The 25,509-nt window shown below is 40.6% G+C and overlaps 1 protein-coding gene and 1 long non-coding RNA gene across 6 annotated transcripts in view; one reads left to right on the top strand and one right to left on the bottom strand.

Moving 5' to 3' along the window:
- Window positions 1–4,069, bottom strand: part of LOC102951388 — a 34,125-nt gene extending 30,056 nt beyond the window's left edge. The window contains exons 1-2 of one of the 2 annotated variants that reach the window (XR_006212920.1): window positions 3,617–4,069; window positions 1,656–1,821 (exon numbers count right to left, since the gene is read on the bottom strand). This is a non-coding gene — a long non-coding RNA (uncharacterized LOC102951388). The remainder of the gene's footprint in view (window positions 1–1,655; window positions 1,822–3,616) is intronic. The other variant, XR_006212919.1, reaches the window with a different exon arrangement.
- A 247-nt stretch (window positions 4,070–4,316) lies between these two features.
- Window positions 4,317–25,509, top strand: part of TMEM64 (transmembrane protein 64) — a 32,224-nt gene continuing 11,031 nt past the window's right edge. Inside the window, exons 1-2 of one of the 4 annotated variants that reach the window (XM_042973081.1) lie at window positions 4,324–5,297; window positions 21,940–22,095. In XM_042973081.1, the coding sequence (XP_042829015.1) occupies window positions 4,500–5,297; window positions 21,940–22,095 (954 nt within the window). In that variant the 5' untranslated portion in view covers window positions 4,324–4,499. Of the gene's footprint in view, window positions 5,298–21,939; window positions 22,096–25,509 lie in introns of all 4 variants that reach the window. The other 3 variants (XM_007084344.2, XM_042973082.1, XM_042973083.1) reach the window with 3 other exon arrangements.

Below are 25,509 nucleotides of genomic sequence, written 5' to 3'. Positions count from 1 at the left end.
TTGTACTGAACAAATCAGCCTTTGACCTTTCCAGCTGTCAGTCTGGGTCCCAGTGGGCAACGGAAGCCATACTAAAGAGAATCTAATCAAGGGAGTATTACGAGGATGGTGATGCGACAGGAAACCATTACTAGAGCCAGGATGGAGCTAGAAACTTGATAAAGGAGCTATGGTCATGGAAGAATTCAGTCACTGCCCAAAACACAGTAAAGCTGGTTTGGGAAGAGGTAAATGCCCTGACCATCTCCTACTCCTACTAACCTCCAGTCTTCTTCTGGTGCCTTTCATTGGTCAAACCTAACTGGAGACCCAGAGCATAAAGGAGGCTGGGTGATGTAAACTCTAGAGCTCAGCCTCCTGAGACACACAGCAAGGTAGAGAAGGGGAGAGAATGAACCCAGATGGAGAACCAACAGGGAACAGCCAGGGCATGAGCACACTCCCTACCACTCCCTTATTCACTTAAAGATATTTAATGTTCCAGCAACTATTCTAGGGAATACAGAGGATTGCAAGACAGAAAAGATGGCCACTATCATTGTGCTTTCATTCTCCTTGGGGAAGGCAGTAAGCAATAACCATACAAACTTCAGATCATAGATACAAATGAAGAAAAGGACTACCATGACTCTAACGTAGACTCTATCTCTGAGATGACAGAACTTAAATAAGAAGGAAGGAATAATAATCTTTCTAGACACTAGGGGATGAGCGTTTAAACAAGAGAGATTAGCAGGGGAAGAGTACAAACATGCTGAAGTGGAAACCAGTTTGGCTTATCCCAGGGAGAGACAGGAGATCAGTGTGGCTGGAGGGAGGGTGGCAGGGGATGAGGCAGGAGTGGTTGGCAGAGGCTAGATCACAAAGGGCTTGGTAGACCAGGCAAGGAGTTGGTGGGGGGAGGTTCACTAATGCAACAGAAAGGTTTTAGGCTGGAGGTGGGAGGTCAGAGTGTTTGTAAGTTAAGATATACCTACTTTCCATTCGTAAAATATGCTTCCACAATTCTGTGAAAAATAAGTTGTGGCAGGACAAGAATCCTGGTACAGTCTGCATTGCCCTGACTCGAGTTCCCACATTCAGGAGAGCTGGGTGGTGTTTTGTGTAGGGGTGGCACTGTTTGGGTCATGTCACGTGCCTGACACATGAGTAGCCCAACGATAGACTGGTTGGCAGCCCACGATGTGGTTTAGAGATAAGGGCTCTAGCAACTAGGCTGTGATCCTCTGAGATGTGGATTAGAGGATAAGAAGATAATTAGTAGTCGGTAGTGTAAGGACAGATCAAAGAGGCAGAGAAAAATGGAGATCCAATGGGAAATAAATGAGAACAGCTTCTCTCTAGAGGTGACTTGGTTCCTAATAACTACTCATATATCCATGTAAACGTTCCTGTTTTCATCCTTTCAGTTAAGGTGGTCACTGGGTCTCTCCTTCTTGCATGCACAACAGTCTAATGAGTGCACTAATGTCCTCAAGATTCATTCATTCTTCTTCTTCACGTTAGTCAGAAGTGACAAAGATCTGCTCTGGTAACAAACCCCTGAAATCTCAGTTGCCTAAAACAACCAGTGTTTACTTCTCACTCACTTTAAATACCCATCATGAGGTGAATGGGACTCTTTTTGCATCATCCTCTCCAAGACCAAGACTTACAGAGCATATATTCTCTGGAACATTGTTGATTGCCATGGCAAAGGGAAAAAGAGTTCCGGAAGGTCTTGCATCAGCAATTAGATGCTAGGCTCACAATTCATGGCAGAATGTGTCACGTGGCTCATCCCAGCTACAAGGAAGCCAGGAAATGCAATCCTACTTGTACCTGAAAGAGAACAGAAAATATTTGATACACTCACCACCATTCACTCGTCTATAACCACGGCTTTAATTGCTGCCTATATACCAATGTTAACATTTCTAGGAGGTGCCCCATTTTCACTCCTTATCCATATTTTCAACTACCTACTGGAATGCCACAATTGGATTATATCATAGACATTTCAAATATCAAGTACCAGGACTGTACCCTTTATCTTTCCCAGAAACTTTCTGTGTTCTTTCTCTTGGTTAGTGGTCCCATTATCAAGCCACTATATCAAATAAGAAACCCTGGTGTTATCTTTGACTCCTCCCTCTCTTCCAACATCCAAGATGTTTTCCTCTAATTTATTCTCATCCTACTAACTCCATGACCATTAGTTCAGCCCTCCATGGGTTCTTGTCCAGAAAATTCTGTTAGCCTCCTGACTGGTTTTTCCTGCCTTAATAGGTTTTCCTATAAACTGTGATCATTTATTCATTCAACAAGTATTTATAGAGTGCTTACTGATTTTTAGTGCTCAGGTAAGTAATGGGTCCACCTTGAAATTCAGTCTAAAGACAAAGACAGTGATGCAAACAAAAGTTTCAACACAGTGGACAAATGTGATGATAATTATGTAGCAAATAGTGTAGAAATGGAAAGGAAACATCAAGTTGAGTGCGGTGGTGATGGGAAGGTAGTTTTGGAAGCTTTTAGAGCAGAAGAAAAACTTCAGCTAACTGCTCTACCATGTGAACCACAGCAGTTGGAAAAGGTGAAGGAAGCAGTGAAGGAAGTAGCATGTGTCTGATATCACTGAGGTACGTTTCCTGATTCCGCAAAATCAACGTGGATGGAGAACGCCATGAAGGAGCAGCCAGGAACCTGATCAATAAGGGCCCAAAGCGTCCTGGTCAGTTATGCAGCAGGCAAGTGGTGGAAAGTCATTCATCGAGATAAGAAACTCTAAAGGAAGAGCAGGTCTGTGGGTCTTTTAATTATGGATACTTCACATAGTTGAACACTGATTCCAGGCATAGTGCCAAGCATCTTACTTTATTACAGCTGACCCTGGAAAAATGTGGGGATCTGACCCCTACACAGTCAAAAATCCCTGTGTAAATTCTGACTCCTCCCCCCAAATTAACTCCTAATAGCCTACTGTTGACTGCAACCTTAGCAATAATTAGTTGGTTAACACACATTTTGTATATGTAATATATATGTGTACATATATATATATTTTTATAATAAAGCTAGAAAAAAGATGTTATTATGAAAATCATAAGGAAAATACATTTACAGTACTCTACTGTGTTTATTGAAAAAAATCTGAGTATAAGTGGACCCATGCAGTTCAGACCCGTGTTGTTCAAGGGTCAGCTGTATTTTATTTAATCCTCACAACAATCTTACATAGTAAAGTTGTACTATGATCTTCATTTTACAATTTAAAAGCAAACACTGGGATTCAGAGGTTAATGACTTGACTACACACACACTTAGTAAATCTATCTGTTTTGCATCGGAGCCCAAGTTGCTGTCTGTCTGCGAAGCCATGATGAACTCCGCCTGAATGTGTCCACAGACTGGGGCACAAGGGAAGGACGGGCTTGGTGGTCATCAACACATGGCAAACACGGTGGGGTCAAAGTTATGGGCGTGAATGAGAGGGCTCAACCAACTCTAAAAAGGGAGAAGGAACGAAGGAAAGAGGACCTGGGGATCATTAAAGTTAAAGGGCGGAAACCAGCAAAAAAAAAGTTTGAGGAGCCATTGGATAGTGCGAATCCTTAACAAATGTCTTTCTGTGAACCTTTTTGAGAAGTCGCTAGTCCAAGTGCCTGGCATTCCGTAATGGACGTTTGGGGTCAGAAGGGGCATTCCGTCAAGGGTGGGCCTCTCTACCTAATTTCTTCATCCCCTGAAGGACCAAGCGATGACATGAAACTCGCACGGGGACTTCACTACCTGGGGAGGTAAACAATTAGCAAATTCTCCTCAGAGCACATCAAGAACTCTTCTCCCTCCAGTGTCGCCAAAGGAGCTGTGGATGTGAGCGTCCCAAGAGTCGCTCCGTCGGATCAGAGGTTACTGCAGAAACGCCCAATAAGCAATGGGCAAGGATCCAAGCAGCTTGCGGACTGGGACTGGGTCCGGGGGCAAAGAGCGCGCGCCCGGATACGAGGCACGCGCGCGCCCGCCAGCGGAGGCCGGGAGCGCGCTGGGCCCCCAGCCCGTCACCGCACCCTCCACTTGACGGCCCCCTCCTCCCCTCTCCGGTGCCCGCGTCCCCTCGGATCCTTCTCTCCTCCAAACGGCTCCCCCAGCAGCCCCAGGCCCGGCCGGACCACCCGGCCGCAGACCCCCTCCAACCGGTCCTTGTAGTGGGCTGGACTGTGCGTCACGGGGGGCGGTGCCAGAACGCCGCTCGCGCTAGGCCCCGCCCCCGCGCCGAGGCCCCGCCTCCTCTGGCCGAAAAGGGGCGGGCCCGGCCGGTGCTGGGTCCAGAGTTTTCACACTCTCCGCCGGACCCGTCCCTCCGCCGCTGAGTCCTTACCCTCACCCCGGGCCGTCTCCTGCCCCCTGAGCGGACGCAGGGAGTCGAGGCAGGGCGTGAGGGGCGCCATGAAGGGCCGCCGCCTGACAGGCGCCGCGGCGGGGGGGCTGGCCGGCTGAGGGCCCGCGCCGGCCGAGGCATGTGGAGCCCCGGCGGGAGCCTGCTCCAGGCACTCCCCCGGCTCCTGCAGCACGCCGCCCTCCTGGGCCGCGCCGAGCTGCCAGCCCGCTGGGCCACGCCGCGGGCGGCGGGCGGGGACGACGCGGCGGATCGCCTCCCTCGCGGGGGCGGGGCGAGCGCGGCAGCGGCGGCGGCGGCTGCCTCCGGCGCCCTGCTCGGCGCCTATCTGGAGCGCCACGGTCCGCCTGCGGCCTCGGAGCTGCCGGCGCCGGGCGGGGCCTTGGCGGGCGGCCCCGGGAGCGGCAGCGGCGGCGGCGTGGTGGTCGGCGTGGCGGAGGTGAGAAACTGGCGCTGCTGCTGCCTCGGCAGCACCTGTTGGTGCCGGAGCCTCGTGCTGGTGTGCGTGCTGGCCGCGCTGTGCTTCGCTTCCCTGGCCCTGGTCCGCCGCTACCTGCAGCACCTCCTGCTCTGGGTGGAAAGCCTCGACTCGCTGCTGGGGGTCTTGCTCTTCGTCGTGGGCTTCATCGTGGTGTCGTTCCCCTGCGGCTGGGGCTACATCGTGCTCAACGTGGCCGCGGGCTACCTGTACGGCTTCGTGCTGGGCATGGGACTTATGGTGGTGGGCGTCCTCATCGGCACCTTCATCGCCCATGTGGTCTGCAAGCGGCTCCTCACCTCCTGGGTGGCCGCCAGGATCCAGAGCAGCGAGAAGCTGAGCGCCGTTATTCGCGTGGTGGAGGGAGGAAGCGGCCTGAAAGTAGTGGCGCTGGCCAGACTGACCCCCATACCTTTTGGGCTTCAGAATGCAGTGTTCTCGGTAAGTGGTATCCCGCTGCCCCCATCCCTTTCCAGGGCTGTTTTCCAGCGGTCTTGTGACGGCCCTGGGAGGGCGCTCCATCAGACAAATGCCAACAGAGAAGTGACATTGACAAACAGGAGTTCGATCACTTTGCGTCGCACGCTGAGGAATCTTACGCAAATAAAACCGATTTTAAGTCGGGGCCTCAAAGGGACATCTGGTAGAGAAAGAACTACTCCTTTTTGGCGTATAAGTTTGATTAAAAACGAAGAGTCCTTTTAACTTTAAGGAGAAATGAATGAAAATGTCCATGTTATACATTTGCCATCGTATTTCTGTAGCAGCTTTGGCAACAGTCAGGGAGTGACGGCTTCACATTCCTAGCTTTCCCTCTTGCCTGCATAAATGCATCCCGGGTTTTGACTCAAGTTTTTAAGGACACGGGCGCTAAAGGAAGTGTTTGGGTAAACAGTGGAGGGCGTAGCTTCAGACTCCATATTACAGAGTTTCCTAAAATTTGTAGTAGGCCTTTTCTCCATAAAGTATAGTTTGCTTTGGTACAATGCAAAGGGAGAAATCCTCCAGTTCATTTTTCTTTGGAGGAACTTCATTTTGAAATCACTAGGTAGAGGATAAAACAAAATAGGACGTATGACCTTTTACCTAGTGAGCATATATTTTTCTTTATACACACCTACCTTTTTGTTTTGTTTTGTTTTTTTGCCCGATACTCGTATGTTCTGCTTATCCGATTTAGCTTTCTCTAGCTCAGTGCAACTGAGGAATAGGAATACTCCTAGGGAGGAGATCATCCGACTGGAAGAAAGGAAGCCAGTCTTTACAAACTCCATGACTTTGGAACGAATGATTAACTCTCTCTTCCCTTGCTTTCCTCTTTTCTAAAGTGAAGGGGTTGAACTAGATTACTGAGTTCCCCAAATTCAATGATTCAAAACTACAAAGAGTTCATACAGAGATTTCTAGGAACTCAGCCCTTCAGCTTGACTTAAATAAAACTGTATGGAAGTTAAGAGATACAGCATTCAAAACCATAGGGATAGATGTATTTTATATTTTGTTAGTGATTCTGATACATTGTATTGCTTCAAAAACAAATTCTCTCGAAACTTTCTCATTTTGCTTTGTATTAAGAATAATTCCAACCACCCATTCCTAAAAGATAAAAATTGGTATTTTTAGGAGTGTGGTATCCTTTTAAAGCCCAAATGACTTCTGATTCATTTTTGTGAATAATTTTTTATCACCACCAATCGCTCTTAAAGCAATATATAACTTTAACAAGCTGTAACCATCAGGTTAAGCAACATGAATAAACTCGCAGTTTATCTAAAGAAAAAAAAAAAGAATAATTCTAACCAACCTACCCCATTTTTGTGATGAAATTAAGAATTTTTTTTTCTTTTCTTTTTTTAAACGTCTTTTGCAAATCTCATGTTCATTCTGACCAACATCAGCAATGGTTGTAGAATGAAGCTCATGGAGGCATGGAGATAGCTAAGGGGTTTTCTGTGAAGAGAAAGTTTGGCGTTTATGGTGGTTTGATATGTTTTTTGACTTAAATTTTTCCCTTTTACAACAATCTGTAGTATGAAGTATAAACATGGAACTTTGACCTTATGTTGGATAATAATAGATCAAGTGTCCTAAGACTTTGGAAGAGGGTTGGGACTAAGGAACCCGAATAATTTCCTTCTAACGTTTGCTTTGTTCTCCAGTATGGCTTGCATCCTTGTGTGTTTTCTTGTTCACCTACTATGTGCTTACTATCCTAAGCTCTTCACAAATATTATTTGTAATCTTTAAAACAGCCCTGGAGAATGTGCTTATGCGTATAGTGTAGACTCTTGTTTAATAGTTTGGAGCACAGGACTGGTGCTCTAGAGGCCTGTCGTCTGCATACAGTCTGGTGACCTTGGTCAAGTTGCTTATCCACTCTGTGGTCAGTTCCTTATTTGAAAAATGGGGGAAGTAGTGGTACCTACTTCATAGGATTATTGAGACCGTTACATAAGGTAAATACATGCAGTAGAGCCTGGCTTAACAAACACATGTTGGTTTTTGTCACCATTACTATTTGATTACCCGAGGGCACCTAAGTACTAAATAAATGGTAAAGTAAAACTCTGCACTATGGTTTGATGATAGGGTCTCAACCCATGGCTCTATTTCTGCATCGCATATTTAGTACGTAGTGTAGTCCTGGTTATATAATGAGGATTCATTATATATTTCTTAATTAAAGGTAGGACAGTTTTTTTTTTTATAATGTCTTTTTAAATCTGTGAATAAAAAGTTATAGTTTGTGCTTGGAAATAATTGAACGTAATTATGTAGTTGAAACCACACTTTACAAGGGGCAAGTCTCAAGTTGGTGCTGTGGGTTCAAGAGAAAAGAAGGAAAAAAAGAAAAATGTTCTCTTGAAATAGATATTATTGGCACAGTTTTACTGGGGAAGAGACAGAGGCTCAGCCCTCCAGTGACTTGTTCAGGGTCACTCACCTACCAGGTGGGGAGCTGAGGTTGGGAACCAAGATGGGCTGATAAGGTGCGTTATACTGTAAAATTCTTACTTCTAGCCCTAAGCAGGGTGGGTTGTAGAGCCAGTGGATATAGCCTGTTACTTTCTCTTTGGTCATTTCTGTTATTCTTAACTATCTGCTTTAGTAGTTCTTTCAACCAAAAAGCTTACTGAATTCACCCAGGGTATGTGGATGAAAAGAAAGCTTAGGTTAGACTGATTTTTGCTATAGTTTGACTTTCTCTTCTGCTTTGTATAACATCATTCTACTTCCACCCTCTGTATCCCCATAAACCTCTGACTGCCCACAGCTGCCTGCTTCCCAGGCATATTTCTCTTTTCTTTTTCCCTTCCTGTCTTTTTAAAGATCTTCCTCCCCCCTCTTTCTCCTCTATTCCACTTAAAACTCATTTTCTTAATGTCCATGATTAAAGAAATTTATCTGAGCTTACTTTAAGTGAGATATAGTGATCATGAGAGGCATAGGCTTTGGAAATAGTCCTTGATTAGCCCATGATGAGTTCTGAAGGTTAAATAAGCTAGTGCAGTGAAGGTGGTCTTTGCCTGACACATAGTCAATTCTCAGTCTTTGTTAGCAATTATTATTATTAGTGGTGGAGGTAAGTGGTATTTACATTTTAGAGGCAGAATTTGATTGTAATGGTTAACATATAGAACAAAAGGGGTTTTCCCTTGCTTTGTGTCTGTTATTAACCATATTTCTTTGCTCTTCCCGTCTGTGCTAAAAAGGGATATGCAAGCTGACCCCCCACTTTTGAAACTGTTGAAATAGGAAAAAAGTACATAACACCTACAGTATCAATTCTTAGATCATAAGAAATATAATTTCCCAAGTACATATTTAAATTTTTTCCTTTTTAAAAAATGTAGCTATTGTTTTTGCTGGGAAATAGTTAAAGGTCCTCCCTCCCCATTTTTAATGTTGTATCTGTAGTTATTACTGCCTATTAAGAGAGCTATATAGACTTATAGTTTATGTGTGCTTCTAACTACTGTTCTTTATGGACACACCTCTAGGGTGAGCATTTCTTTCTTTCTTTCTTTCTTTCTTTCTTTCTTTCTTTCTTTCTTTCTTTCTTTCTTTCTTTCTTTGTTTATTTAGAGAGAGAGAGAGAGGGAGAGAGCACAAGCCTGGGGGAGTAATAGAGAATCCCAAGCAAGCTCCATGCTGTCTGTGCAGAGCCCCATGCAAGACTTGAACTCTGGAGCCGAACCATGAGATCTTGACCTGAGCCAAAATCAAGAAATAGCCGCTTAACTGACTGAGCCACTCAGGCACCCCTAGGATGAGCATTTCTTACAGCTTCTGTCAGGCTACATTGTGCGGTAGTGAAAACCCCTCCATCTCAGTAGGTTCAGAATTAAAGGTTTGCTTACCTGTTGACAGATCCAGATTCAGCTCGGTTTGGGGAAGGGGCAGGGAATCTTTGCTTTATGTCACTTTTACCCTGGGATCCAGGCTGACAGAGCCACCCTCTTTCACTTGGTTACTGGGACACAGTGGATTGCCTACTGGGTTTTAAAGCTTTCATCTGGATATAATCCCACTTTTCACTGCCTGAACAAGTTACGTGGCCAGCGCTGATTTCAAAAGAGCGATGCGTGTGCCAGGAAGGAGATAAAACTGGGGTGTTTGGGTAGCAGTCTTCATGACTCTGTCACTTGATTACCTCCTCTCTCCCCCACAACTAATCTTGGCTAAACCCTGTGGATTCTGCCTCCTGAACACTTCGGTTTGGCCCACTGCCATCAGTCTGGTTCAGGCGTCTAAGCCTCCTACCTGGTTCCCTTGCCTTTGGGCTAAGGATTTCCAGTTTCTTCTCTCTCCAGAAAAATCTGATTTTGTTACTTCCCTGCAGGAAACTCTCAAGTGGGTTTTCTTTTCCCCTCAGGATAAATTCCAAACCCTCACAGCATACATACCTCTGCAGCCTGTCTCCTGCCATTCCTTGGTTACTAAGTGCCTTTTGATGTGTTAACTTCTTGAATCCCAAGCATTCTAAGAGGTACACGTGATATTTCAGATTCAAACAGCAAGTCTTGCCTGTAGCTTTGCAACTTCCAAGTTTTCCTTTTTATCAGTTGCTGGAAAACACACTAGTTCTTAATAGAGAAGGACGGTTGGTGGAGATGTAGAAGGAGCTGGAATCCTAAAAGAGTAAAGCCGTCTAGGAGAAACTTGTCTGTAAAGTTGAAAACTGAAAACATTCACAAGAAGAACATCCCATCCTATATTTAATGAGCATTAGAATGGTCTTGTAAGTTCTGTTCTAAGATGCCCCCTTGGAGACATCTGGACTTTTCTACAGTTTGCAGTTACCTTCTGTGAAATGTCAATTTTAATCCCCAAAATATTATGTGATAATTGGTTGTTGTGAGTAACAGAATTCATAATGATACTTGCAGCTGCCAGAAGGGAGATCCTAAAAGTCATTCTCTTTTTTTACTTTGGTCATAGAAAAACTTAAAAAGTCAAAGGTGTGGTAGGTTCCTTTTCTTACATAGTTCCCCATGGGAAATTTTGTTTCCATCATCATTTAATTTTTGAAACCTAAAATAAAAACATGAAGCAAAGCGTGAAAGATTCTCTTATTCATATGTTATATACCACTTTGCAGTTTGCAGAACAAATTAACATACATGATCCTCCTTAATCATTACAGCAGTCCTTTGAGGGGCTATCCTTGCCTAAAAGGTGGAGTGATATAGAGGACAGATATCACACCCTTGAAATCAGACTTGGTCCTGACATTCAGTGTGACGTCTTGAGATACTTATAGTTACTCTTTTGAGCCATACTTTCTGTTGTAAAGTGTGTTTAATAATACTTGTTACGTGATGTGACTAAATATATACTTTGCTCATTATTTACCATTTCCTTCTCGCTATCCTCTGCATTCCAAAAGGAGGGCATTGAAACTCAGAGTTTTTTTTCTTTTGTAATTTAACAGAAATATTTGTATTGCACTTACTAACTGCCAGGCACTGTTCTCACAGGCACATAGTGACTTGTTTGATGCTCATATCAACCCTAAACCTCATCTTACCACTAAGGCAACTGAGACAAAGTGGCAAAGTAACCCAAGAGCATACAGTTCGTAAACGGTAGTCATGAACTTACCCAGTATTCCATTGTTGTTCCAAGAAGAGCTGAATTTCTCAGAGATTTCTTGGTTCTAGTTTCAGAGCACTTGCCCTATAGCGCATCACATAAATATTACGGAGGACTTCCCACGTGTCAGGCTCTGGGCACAGTCCTACATAGTTGAATTAGACATCATCCCAGGACTCTACAACAGGGGTCAGCAAACTGGTCCCTGACTAGGTCCACTGTCTGATATTATATGGTATACAAACCAAAAATGTTTTTTTCATCTTCTTAAAGTTTATTTATTTGGAGAGAGAGAGAGACAGAGAGAACTTGCACGCAGGGGAGGGGGGTTGGGGTGGGGTCAGGAGGGGCAGAGAGATTGAGGGAGAGAATGAATCCCAAGCAGGCTCTGCCCTGTTAGTGTGGAGCCTGACACAGGGCTTGAACTCAGGAACCATGAGATCATGACCTAAACTGAAAATAGACGCTTAACTAACTAAACCACCCAGGCACCCCAGGTTTTTTCATTTTTAAATGATCGGAAGAAATGTCAAAAGACTATTTTGTGCATGTCAGAGTTACGTGAAGTTCAAATTTCAGTGTCTAAATAGTGTTATTGGACTACAGCCATGGTCATTCATACTTATATTAGTTGTGGCTCACTTTTAAGCTAAAATGGCCCAGTTGCAGTAGAGACCCTATGGCCTACAAAGCCTAAAATATTTCTTGCCTGGCATTTTATAGAAAAAGTTTGTATTAGAGCTTCATCAGTCACTGTAATAAAGCAACCATTAAGCTGAGCCCTGCAACTGTAGGAAGAGGCCCTTATGCTCTGCTATGTGTCTTATTTACCTTTGTATTTAACAAAATTAAATGTATTTTTTAATAGTGTGGGTTTTTTTTTTGTTTTTTGGGGGTTTTTTTGGTTTATTTATTTTGAGAGAGAGAGAGAGGGAGGGAGAATCCCAAGCCGGCTTCACTGCCAGCTCAGAGTCAGATCTGGGGCTCAGACTCATGAACCGTGAGATCACAATCTGAGCCAAAGTTGGCTGCTTACCGGACTGAGCCGCCAGGTGCCCCTGACAAATTATGTTTTTGAAAACAAAAGCAATAAATATATGTGCACTGTGAGTAAAATGCAAACAAAATAGAAATGAATAACTTAGTAAATTTAAAAGTGCACGGCCTGACCCCTCACCCTGGCTCACTTCTCATTGGAACCATTTTAAAGAAGTATGCGTTAGCTGGGGTGCCTGGGTGGCTCAGTCGGTTAAGCGTCTGACTCCAGCTCAGGTCATGATCTCACAGTTCGTGAGTTCGAGCCCCGCGTCGGGCCCTGTGCTGGCAGCTCAGAGCCTGCAGCCTGCTTCAGATTCTGTGTCTCTCTCTCTCTGCCCCTCCCCCGCTCGTGCTCTGTCTCTCTCACTCTCAAAAATGAATAAATGTTAAAAAAAATGTTTTCTCGTCTTAAATTCTTTGTCTGTATCATGGATATAACCACAGATTCAAGTATAGTTGATGGGTTATGATACTTGTCACTGTACCAGTGTATCTAATGATCCTTTCTTCTCCCTGTTAAAATACACTGATTCACTGTCAGTGGTATAGTTTGGAGGGAATAGAAAGATGGAGATCAGGCTGTATTTTGAAGGAGCTTGGGGTCTGTCTCTGAAGGGTCACATATGGCCAAGTTGACAAATGTGATGCCACCTCAACTCACACCCTTAGGCCCCACAGTACATGGAGTACAACTGGCCATTACTTCCTTGAAACTGTTTGCCCCTCTTTGTGCTTTTCTTCAGTTATCTCATCAGTTTCTGTGGTTTTTATGCTTCATCTTTGGGCTTACAATTCACAAATCAGTATCTCTAGCCTACTGCATCTTTTAACACATACTGAATGTCTTATTACCCCTTCCTAGGTAAAAAAAAAAAAAAAAAAATTCTTTAAAAGCAGACAAGTCTTATTAAAACTTACTTCAACAATATTTCTTTAGCAGTGTTCGTTGTAAAATTTGCAAAGTATAGTAAGTACAAAGAAGAAAACAGTCATTAACATTTTAGTGTTTATTTTTCTAGTCTTTGCCTTGATGGCTGCATGTGCTTTCCTTATATAACATTGTGAGTAAATGTTGTAAATGATTTTTGTGGCCTCTTACTGGATGTAATGAGCATTGTGGTTATTAAATTTGGCACAGAATGACAGACAGTGACCACACAGTCAACTATGGTTTTCTATCTTTGTATTTGTATCCCTGCTGAGAGCTGGGTCTTATGTATAGAAGGCATTTGATAAATTTTTGTTGGGTGAGTAAAAATAATTAGCCTATATAGTTTTTCAACTCTATAATAAGATCTTTTTGACTATGTTGCAGAAATTATATGCAGTAATGTATGAGTGTATTTCTTTTCTGGGGAAAGGGTTTAGTGTGTGTGTGTGTGTGTGTGTGTGTATGTATTAATCAGATTCTCAAATGGATCCGTGACTCTTAAAATATTTAGGAACCATTAAAAACAATTCCTCATTTAGGGACATCAAACTAATGAAAAAATCTGTGTATGTGAAGATGGCCTCTGCATTGTAAATAGACCTACTGACCTAACCATTTTTGTCAGTAGAAGCCTGTACATTGAAAGCCTCTTCAGCTGTTAAGAGTAGGGTCTCTCCGAGCCCCTGCCTTGTTTTTTTCTTTCTGGTAGCAAGACTTTCTCAGTACTTTCACAGTTGCCACTTAACCAGAAGGTCTCAGCCTTGACATTAGTTTGACCTCAGAGATTACTGGAAATGCTTTTAGTATTTATTCAGTGTTCACTTAATAAGTAACTAGTAAGTGTCTAATCTGTGCCCACGGCTGTTCTAGATGCTAGAGTTATCGCAGTACATAACGTAAAGTTCATCCCAAATCCCTTAAGGTGCTTACAGTCTAATGGAGAAATCACATTCTGGGTATACTATGGCATACATTTTGCTGATAATTTCCATTTATAACATGATTTCCTTTTGGGGGACAGAGGAAGGTATTCTCAATTTCAGAACAGATGATTACAAGTAGACTTGCATCCTAACCTGTTTAAAAACTGACAATTATTGTAAGTCTCCACATTTATAAAACAGTTCTGATGTTGATATAGTCAGCATCCAATGAACATATATTTAGCACCTAATAATATATAATGGGCATCTTGCTAAAGACTAGAGACACAGTGAAGAATAAAACAGATAGGTCCCTTTCTTTACAAAATTTATAGTCTGGGGAAGGGGTGAAGGGCAAACAGATGGTGAAGTCTTCGGTTACTCACTAGTGTGAGGGGACTGGGGAGTGACAGTGCCTAGTGTCCTGTCAGAGAATTTGAATGCTGTTCCTAATGCAGACCTGGAAGCTTAGGGAAGGTTTGCTAAAGACACTGATGACTGAGTAGTGAAAGACAGTGTAGGACTTTTGCCCAAGTAGAGGAGTGGGAGGAGGTGTGAATTTCCTCTCCAGAAGGAACAACGTACAATGGCCCAAAAGGAAAAAAGAGCAAGAAGTGTTCTAAGAACAAGAGAATTTTGATGTGCCTGGAACATAATGTGATTTGAAGCATGAGATAATCAGAGGCTAGGGCGTGAAGCACTTTGCCTGTTAAAAAATGTGAACCTTATTCTGATGGCAGTCAGAGTTAAAGCAGGATTAGATTTGCATTTTTAAAGTTTTTAAAAAAATTATTTTTTTATTTTAGAGAAAGAGCAGCTGGAGAGAGGGGTAGAGGGAGAGAGAGAGAAACTCAGGCAGGCTTCACCTCAACGCAGAGTCTGATGCAAGGCTTGCTCCCATGACCCTGGGATTATGACCTGAGCCAAAATTGAGAGTTGGGTACTCAACAGACTGAGCCACCCAGGCACCCCTGCATTTGCATTTTTAAAAGATTTCAGCAGGAATTAGCATAGGTGGTGAGTGCAGGTTAAGTCTGGGTATGGAGACTAGGGAGGAGAGATTGAATAGGAAGAGAACAGACAGTAGGTAGATTTCGTAGGTATTTAGAAAGTGGAATTGACAAGACAGGGCAAATGAATGGATTTGGGAATGAGGGAGGAATGAACTGTGTGACTGACTTGTGATGTGTCTAGCTAGGGGACACAGGGAGAGGTATTTTGGGAGGGAGGGAAAAGGAAGGGAGAAGGGGCAGTTAATATTTTTTCTTAAACTGGTTTTGAAGTTTTTATATTTCTGGAAGTGAATACTACAGTTGACTCTCAAACAATGCACTGAACCCCGCCCTCCGCTCAAAAATCTATAAATAACTTTTGACTCCCCAGAAAACATAACTATTAATAGCCTACTGTTGACCAGAAGCATAAGGAGCCAATTCACAAATATTTTGTATGTTATTATATACAAATAATGTTTTATCTACTATGTTCTTACAATAAAGTAAGGTAGAGAAAAGAAAATATTATTAAGAAAATCATAAGAAAGAGAAATGCATTTACAGCATTGTATTGTATTTACTGGAAAAAGTCCATGTACAGGTATACCCTGCACAGTTCACACCCTTGTTCAAGGGTCAAGGGTCAAATAGTTGCCATTTCAAACTATTTCTGAAATACTGATAAAGTATTTTGAGGATATATATATGATAAAACACACAGTTTATCAATAAATAGTAATTAGATGAAAAGATTAAACTGTACTCACTTTCGTTTCCTTTGATCATTCCTTTCTTAAAAATTATTTTGGGCCAGATGGCCAACAGGCATATGAAAAGATGCTCAATGTCACTCTTCATCAGGGAAATACAAATCAAAACCACACGGAGATACCACCTCACGCTGGTCAGAGTGGCTAAAATGAACAAATCAGGGGACTATAGATGCTGGCGAGGATGTGGAGAAACGGGAACCCTCTTACACTCTTGATGGGAATGCAAACTAGTGCAGCTGCTCTGGAAAACAGTGTGGAGGGTCCTCAAAAAATTAAAAATAGATCTACCCTATGACCCAGCAATAGCACTGCTAGGAATTTACCCAAGGGATACAGGAGTGCTGATGCATAGGGGCACTTGTACCCCAATGTTTATAGCAGCACTCAACAATAGCCAAATTATGGAAAGAGCCTAAATGTCCATCAAATGATGAATGGATAAAGAAATTATAGTTTATAAACACAATGGAATACTACTTGGCAATGAGAAAGAATGAAATATGGCCATTTGTAGCAACGTGGATGAAACTGGAGAGTATTATGCTAAGTGGAGTAAGTCAGGCAGAGAAAGACAGATACCATATGTTTTCACTCATATATGGATCTTGATAAACTTTAACAGAAGACCATGGGGGAGTGGAAGGGGGAAAAAAAAAGTTACAGAGAGGGAAGGAGGCAAACCATAAGAGACTCTTAAATACTGAGAACAAACTAAGGGTAGATGGGGGTGGGGAGAGGGGAAAGTGGGTGATGGGCATTGAGGAGGGCACCTGTTGGGATGAGCACTGGGTGTTGTATGGAAACCAATTTGACAATAAGTTATATAAAAAAATAAATAAAAATAAATATTTTGGGGATTCATGATTTTTTTCTGTATAATATTATTAAATATGTGTTTAATTATAATTTACCTTAATGCAACCTTGTCAATAAAACAGCATCCATGTTGTATAAACCAAGAAAATTCAGGAAAGCATAATTCACTAAAACTAATATTAGATTCATAGAACTGTGGATAAAATTTGAGTTCCTCTGAATACAGTAGATCACGTTTATATTCTTAATTAGATCTATGTCAAGATATTCTAGGTAAAAATTAGATAAAGTTTCTTAGTGGATTAAATTAAAGCCGGTAAAACCGTTGTATAAATAGCTATAAACTGAAAAAGTGGAGGGGCTTGAGGCAGGGCTGCCTGGCGAGGGTACTTAGTATGGTGCCTAAGAGGACAGCAGTCCCAGGGTTCCACAAGCAGTCGAGTGATGCATCTGAAAATAGAGGTTCTCTTACTGTCAGCCCCAAACGTAAGTCGGCTCTTGCTCTTCAGAGTTAAGCATTTTTTTTCTTTTTCTGTTTTTTTTTGGTTGTTGTTGTTTTGTTTTTTCCTTCTCAGGTGGGCTGTTTGTTTTCAGGATCTATTTGGTACAAGGGAATGTTCTACATTAACCCCCACTGGCCCAGAGAAGTGAATTACATCCCCAAGTAAAAGCCCAGTACCTTAAAAAAAATTTTTTTTTAATGTTTATTTATTTTTGAGACAGAGAGAGACAGAGCATGAACGGGGGAGGGTCAGAGAGAGGGAGACACAGAATCCGAAGCAGGCTCCAGCCTCTGAGCTGTCAGCACAGAGCCCGACGTGGGGCTTGAACTCAAGACTGTGAGATCATGTTGTGAGCCGAAGTTGGATGCTTAATCGACTGAGCCACCCGGGTGCCCCAAAAAGCCCAGTACCTTTGGGAATAAGAATGCATAGGATCACCTGGGTGGTTCAGTTGGTTAAGTGTCTGACCTTGACCTCGGCTCAGGTCATGAGCTTGGGGTTCCTGAGTTCAAGCCCCGCAGGAATGCATATAGTTTTATGGTGCTTCTAGAGTATTAAAAGCATGGGAGGATGGCAGTCAAGTAACATTCACCATCCCTAAAACTCTTACTGGAGTATTTATGATCATAGAAACCGACTAATAGGACAACAATGGCATTCTAGGTTGAGATTTCTAGGAGTTCTTTGGAGTAGGAAAACAATCTTGAGCCAAGATCCCAGGATATTATAGATAGGAATTCCAATGGAAATATTCTGGGCTCACATTTAATGTCTTTCTGGCAAGTAGGACAAGCAGACAGATTTTTAAGAAGTTGGTGGATAAGAAGTTATTGAGAGAAGTTTGGATAGGTCTCTTTGGGAACAAGTATTCTCACTTTATTATGATTTTCAAAGAATGGAGCTAGATGCAGATTCTGAGTAACATCTTAGCATGTAGGAAATGCTGTAGTACAATAATCTGGAACCTGTTTAACTTAATGAGTTAGTAATAGTTAAAAAAACTGTGCGTGTGTATGTGATTGTGTTGCTGTTCTGGTTAAATTATTTGACACTCCAGCAACATTGTTTACAATGATTAGCTGAAATTTTTTGCTTTCTTTGGATATACATCTTTTCAGAAAGGGCATGTATTTGAACAATAACACTTGCTTTTTCCCTAGGATGAGGTTTTGTCAAAAAAGGGTTTGATGAACTTTGATTTCTGCTTTGGACAAAGGAGTAAAGAGTTGAGTTGCAGAGTTGTTTCACATTTATGAGATCTGTTCTTAATATCACCATTTGGATATTACTGATGTCCTATCTGAATGTCAGTTTTGCATTTTAGAGAAACTTCATTACTTCATTAAGTCTTCATTTAAAGACTATGGACTAAAGCTTTGCATTCTGACATTTTGGGAATTGAAATATTTACTTTAAAGACAAATTTCGGGGCACCTGGGTGGCTCAGTTGGGTAAGCATCTGACTCTTAGTTTCAGCTCAGGTCATGATCTCATGGTTCTGTGAGTTCAAGACCCACATCAGACTGCGCTGACAGTGCAGAGCCTGCTTGGGATTCTCTCTCTGCCTTTCTCTCTCTCTCTCAAAATAAATAAATAAACTTTAAAAAAGTAAGATAGCTTCCAAAACATGCAATGTCATCTTATTAACTGCAGTATGATAGTTTTTTGATTCATTTTTTTGTCATATTTACTCATTTTATATATTTGACATGTTTATTATAAGAAGGGTCTCTGTTCCTATAAGTACTCCAAACTGACAGAGGAACCTTTCTTCACCCCATTCACATCATTCCTTGACTATACATTCCCCAGTACTTTTCTACTGGGTACAGACTTATTTCTCTTTTCCCTCCGGGCCCCTAACAAGTATCACCCAAGTATTTGTCCTGTACAGGCTTCCCTTGCGTGTGCTCTGTACACAATCCAAACCTCACTGCCAACTTCACTGATACATCCTGTACTTTCTGTATCACATTTCCGTGTTCGTTCTCTTCTTAGAACGCCTTAGCTTCCTCATCCCACCTATCTCTGCTTGCCAAACGCATATTTAGGTTTCAGAGTCCATTTTGAATGCTGCTTTTTTTTTTACATGGTTGCCCTTTGGCCCCTATTCCTGCAGCTCATACTAATCCCTGTTTACTCTTTAAGGCTCCACACAGTCCTTCTCAAACCCCCCTTCCTGGGATAGTTGATGTGTCCTTCTCAGTTTGTAAATCCTTTGAGGTAGAAGTTGTACCCTCCTTTCTGTCCCTTGCAGGCACCTACCGGAACATCTTGGCCTGGGCAACATGGAGTCAGTGATTGTTTAGTTGAATTGTTAACCAGTCACTATAGTATTCTTTCCAGACCAGCAGTGGCACGTCTCCGGTTAATGATCTGTGCATAGAGATGAATGTAGCTTTACTGAAAATAGGACTTACAGGATTATTAGATTAGATTGTAGTTAGACTAGCTGTAGGTTACTCTTTTAACATATCAGATCTTCACATTAGCAAATAGAAGTTTAGTAAAGTGGCCAAAAACTTTCTTACATACAAGTAAACCGAGATGGGGCTATAGAAAAGTTACTCTCAAAATTAAAAGCAGGAGCAACCACAACACAAATGCTTAGAGATAAATGAATAAGAAATGTATAATATGTGAATAAAACCATCAAACTTTAGTAAGAGATGTGAAAGGTTTTGAATAATTATAGACACATTTCTGGATAAGAATATTGAATATTCTGGGGATTTCAGTTCTATTCAGATTAATTTAGAAATTTACCTTAATCCCAGTAGAAAATTTGCTGATTTTTTTCTTTTTGAATGATAGAATGGTCCTAAAATGTATCTGTAAAAATGAATAGGTATGAATAGTTATGGCATTTTTAAAAAGAAGACTAATAAAGGGGTTTGCAGGATAGGGAATTCTGTATCCAGATATTAACTGATAGTCTTTACAACAATCTGGTTTCAATATAAGATTTAAGATGTCAGTGGATAGTGTTAGAGCTCCCAGTAGACCCTTTTACATATAATTACTTTATTTGTTATAAAGAGTAAACATCACAAATCATAGGAGAAGTTATTAATTATTCAATAAGTAATGCTAGGAAAACTGGCTACTGGAGAAGGGGAGGAATAAGGCTGTATCTTCACCTTTAATTAAATTCCAGAAGGAATAAGTGGTAAATGTTAAAAAGGAAAATAGAATCAGAAGAGAAATGCAGGTAAAAAAAAAATAAATCTAAAAAGACCTTTTAGAGCTAAAAAAAAAAAGGAAAAGTCAGAGGAAAAGATAGGTAATATTTGATTATACAAAAATTATGAAACATTTGTATGTCAAAACATAAAATTAAAAGATAAGGAATACTTTAGAGGAAAATGTTCGCCAAATATAATGGACAAAGGTTGCCCATATATATGAAGAGCTCTTATGAATAAATAAGAAAAAAATTAACATTCCAGTAAAATTGGGCAAATATGAACAAGGAAAGCCATAAAAAATGCAAACAGAAAAATGTATATTTAAAACTAATATTAATATATATTAAAATGTATAGATTAAACAATCATAAAATATCATTTTTACCCCATCAACTAGGAAAGATTGAAGTTTAATACTTAAAGTTGGTAAGAGTATGATGAAATAGACATACTTATGCATTATTTATTGATATGTAAATCAGTGTGAACTTTCTTGGAAAACAGGTTTTATTGTTAGATCCAGTAATTCTACTCCTAGTGATGCATCCTAAGTAGTGGAGATACATATTGTATTAGTCATTTCTTCCTGTATAACACTCCAAAAAGGGGGTGACTTAAAAATAAGCATCTATTATCTCAGAGTTTCTGTAGCTTGGGAATTCCTGTGCAGCATAGCTGGGTGCCTCTGACTCAGGTTTCTTTCACAACCTTGCAATCAAGGCGTTGGCCAGGACTCTAGTTATCATAAGGCTTGGCTGGGGGAGAATCTGCTTCCAGGCTCACTCATGTGGCTGTTGGCTGGCCTCAGGTCTTTGCTAGCTGTGGGCTTGAGGACCCTAGTTCCTTGCACATGGCGCTCTCCATGGAGCTACTTACCTGCTAGAGGGACAGCTGAAGGTCCATTCTTTTTGTAACCTAATCTTGAGAGAAACATCTCCTCACTTCTGCCATAGTCTGTTTGCCAGGAGTAAGTACTAGGTCCAACTCACATTCTAGGGGAAAAATACCACATAAGGGCATGAATACCAGAGGACGAGTTTTGTTGGAATATTTTAGACACTCCCACACAGGTTAACATACAAAGGTTTGCATCGGAGTTTTTTTTTTTTTAACTTATAATAGCAAAAATATAAATACATAATCACATATACACAAAGAAACAAATAAGGAAGCAATTGAAATATTCCATAGCAGAAGAATGCTTAAATTGTACCATATCCACACAGTGGTAGTATAATTGCGTAGTAATCATCATGTCTACCTTTTTGAGAGTCAGTCCCGTGCTAGGCATTTGCTCCTGACTGTACTAATATTTCTGATCCTGACAACAACCATGTTATTACCTTCAGGTCACAGCTGAAAATGCTGATTCTCAGAGACAAAAGAGTTCATTGAATTCTCAGCACCGGCATGCCATCATAGGGTTATCTGGCTTCAGAGCCCAGTAACCACACTGCCGTTGAAACACGCTTATGCAGATTTCTAATGACATGAGGAAAACTTACAAATCTGTTTTTACAGAGTGATCCGCGTGTGTGCATATTTTATTTACATCAAAGAAAAAGATTGTCGCAAATGTTATCTTTTAGTGGTAGAATCATGGAATATTAAAATTTTTCTTTAAACTCTTATTTCATTCTCAATCTACATTCTACACGTATACCCTTTATAATCATTTTAAAAAATGAGAATGCTTTGTAAAATATTTCAGCTCCTTCTACTCCCAAGGAAAAACCATTAGCAAGACTTGTACACACAGTTTTATGTAAAATTGAAATTTTACTTGATAACGAATCATTCCCTTTAATCTGCTCTTCTAGATTACTGATCTCTCCTTACCCAACTATCTGATGGCATCTTCGGTTGGACTGCTTCCTACCCAGCTTCTGAATTCTTACTTGGGTACCACCCTGCGGACAATGGAAGATGTCATTGCAGAACAGAGTGTTAGTGGATATTTTGTGTTTTGTTTACAGGTGAGTTTAAGGCTAAGGGTTCTCTCTCTCTCTCTCTCTCTCTCTCTTTTTTTTTTTCTTTTTGTATGGCATTGTTTATTTTAAACCTAACAGATTTCATTGAGAATGATTTAAGAGAATTTTTCCTTTTTATTTCTTTTCTTGTTCTTTCAATCATACTTCATATTTTTACAACATTTACATTTTAACTGTGGATATATGGAAGTGTATAGAACTGAACTGATGCTTCTTAAAAATTCTCTTAAAACAAAGGGAATGACAAAAATAGGGTTCTTTTTGTAGTGATTTTCAGCCATCACTCTATTTCGAGTTTTTGTGAAGTGTTGTTAATACTATGTTTCTGAAGATAATTTTAGTGGGATTTGGTAGGGTTGGGTTTTTATCTGACTTTATCTTCAAATTATTGAACTCTCTAATTGGTATTTTTAAAAAATATACTGGCAATGTAATTTTTTTTCTAGTACAATTTGATGTAGAAAAAAAATGGTTTTTTTTTTAGAAAGGATTGCTTTATAAAAGTGTCTGAAGTATTCCATTAAAAATTCAAGTAAGATTTGCATAATGGATTATTATTACCATGCAAATTGTAATATAGTTTAGGGTGATACAATTCCATATAAAAGGTTGATAAAAGAAAAAAATCCTGTTATGTAGGCACATTTATTCAGTGCCTTTAAGTTGCAACGGGAAGAGTTCAAAATTCATTTCGTTAGTTGTGCTATATTTGCTTCCTGAGATTTATGAAAATATACAATCACCAAAAGTTTTGATGGTTTAGTAAGACGATGATAATAACTTTTGAGAGCTTTATATGCCATATATTTAAGCTCATTTAATCCCTACCAAAACACTAGAAGGTATGTCCTTTTCTTATGTCCAACTAATTGCGTACATCTCTCCCCAACTCTTCGCGACATCAGCAGTGGCAGGAATATTTATACTATGGAAAATGGCAGGTGCTCCAAATCAAGACTCCTACCTCTGATCTCCAAGAGCTAGTTTATCAGCACACCAGTAGATAGTGATTTGTCTAAAGTCTCAGCTGCAAGGGGTTGGACCAGGACATGAACCAAGGTAGTTGGCCGTGGGAACCATGCTCATAGCCAGGACGATAGGTTACAGAGCAGGTAACACTAAGATAGCCAGCTTATCTTCCTGGTCTCTTCACTTGCTAGGTTTAATTTATAGTTATTAAATATATGCTAATCATATTACAAATTTGCTTTTAGCATTATTCTTAATTTTTAAGTTACTATAGTAAAAATACTATGATAAATAAAGCCAGAGTTGATTTTCTTTGTGCTTATGTAGTAGAAGTTTAGTAAGTCCAGAAATATTTACATTGAGCTATAAATAAAGCTTATCAATTGAATGGCTTACTTTAAGAAAAAATTTATAACATTTTTCCTATTCGGGAATCCATTTTGTTTTTACTTGTTTGTACAAAGTGATACATATGTACATACACACACACACACACACACACACGCATGATATATATATATCATGCGTGTGTGTGTGTGTGTGTGTGTATTTTAAAGAACCTGAATGATAGATTTTTAAAAAATTTTTTTAAATGTTTATTTCACTTTGAGAGAGAGAGACACACAGAGTGTGAGTCAGAGAGGGGCAGAGAGAGAGGGAGACACAGAATCTGAAGCAGGCTCCATCCAGGCTCTCAGCTCTCAGCACAGAGCCTAACATGGGGCTCAAACTAATGAGCCGTGAGATCATAATCTGAGTTGAAGTTGGACACTTAACCAACTGAGCCACCCAGGCACCCCATGAATGATAGATTTTTTTTAAGTTTATTATTTATTTTGAGAAAAAGAGAGAGAGTGGCTGCAAACAAGGGAAAGGCAGAGAGAGAGAGAGAGAGAGAGAGAGAGAGAGAGAGAGAGAGAGAATCTCAAGCAGGCTCCACGCTGTCAGCACAGAGCCCAATGTGGGGCTCAAACTCACAAACCGTGAGATCATGACTTGAGCTGAAATTAAGAGTCAGAGCCTAACCAAGTGGGCAACCCAGCTGCCCCTGAATGATAGATTTTTTTTAGCATATATTTAAGCACATTTTATATTTTTTTTAGTGTTCTGAAAATGAGTAACCCATTCGAAATACCTTTTTTCCCATTACATTATGTTTGAGTAATTAGAATTGGTCATTATCAGTAGTTTTCATAAGTTTTTCATTATTTGATACTTTGTTTCTATGTATCTTAGTAAATCACTCAACTATAATTAGTGGAGTTATAATAGAACAAAGTAGTTCATGCATTTGTCAGTAGTGCTTCTAAAAATATAGGGTCTTGTTTTTTTCCAACAACTTCTTACCCCTTTGAGTTGACAAATTTCAGCTTAGGCTACAAGACAGGGGGGAAAGGCAAATATTTTTTAGCCCAGACGTTTATAAAAACAACGAGGATTTCATTCAGCTGACAAAAGAACACAGAATAAAACAAGAGGGAAAAGAAGTCCGCGTGAAGAGGGAAACTAACATGGGAACAAAGGATGAAGCTTAGGTTAAAGTTAGTAGAGTAAGTGTATTCGTGAGGTTTCTCATATTTGCTAGAAATAAGTCACTCGTCTGCCTCTGAGCTTTATAGCCACCTAAATAGAATCCACAGCGTCTATAAAATTAAAGCAATACAAAATAGATGTTCAGAGGAAGGAACAACTATTTCTTGTACAAAAATCCAACTTAAGATGCTGTGGTCTTGCAATTCAGTTACTCTTGTCCATGCCCTGTATTTTTCGGTGTACCCACCGGCCAAAACCCTGGATGAATCCAAGTTTTGGTATGTTTTGCACCTGTTGTTTTGGGGGAAGTCATACAACCACATTGGTAATATTTAATTCATGATTGCGAAACTTCTGGTTTCTCAGTATTTCCCCATAGCTTAACTGTTTCCTTTGTCTTCCCATCCCCCGTTTCCTCAATGACTAGGGCAAAACCTATCTTCACTCCTCGTAATTTTGGCTCCTGTCCCCACTTTCCACTTCATTCTCAACAGATTACCTTTCTTGATTAACAGAAAAATCAGAAGACTTCAAGTGGGAAACCCCTCAATTTCCATCTAAGAAATCTACTAACTGGTATTCTGCTCATGCTCTCAGCCTGCTCTCTAGTTGATGGTGGAGGAGATGCCTTTCTGTGGAAGGCTGGTCCTTTTGTTTGTGTTTGATTCTTTTGTGTTCATAAGGAAACTTTATAAAACAGGTTTTTGTTTCTTTTTTTTTTTTTTTTTTACTCTTTAATAAGGTAGTATGTTGGGGAAAGAATCAGCACATATTGCCAGGCCCTGGGTCTACAAGGGCATCTGGGGAAAATCCCATGTAAAGATTTTACCCTCACTGGAAACATGAAAGAGTTTTTCACTAGATCTAAGCCTACTTTCTGTGGCTGTCATCATTAAT

Source organism: Panthera tigris, chromosome F2 (assembly GCF_018350195.1).
Source record: "Panthera tigris isolate Pti1 chromosome F2, P.tigris_Pti1_mat1.1, whole genome shotgun sequence".
Taxonomy (NCBI): Eukaryota; Metazoa; Chordata; class Mammalia; order Carnivora; family Felidae; genus Panthera; species Panthera tigris.
The sequence above is the reverse complement of the archived record's forward strand: the minus strand, read 5'-3'. Positions and strand labels throughout refer to the sequence as shown.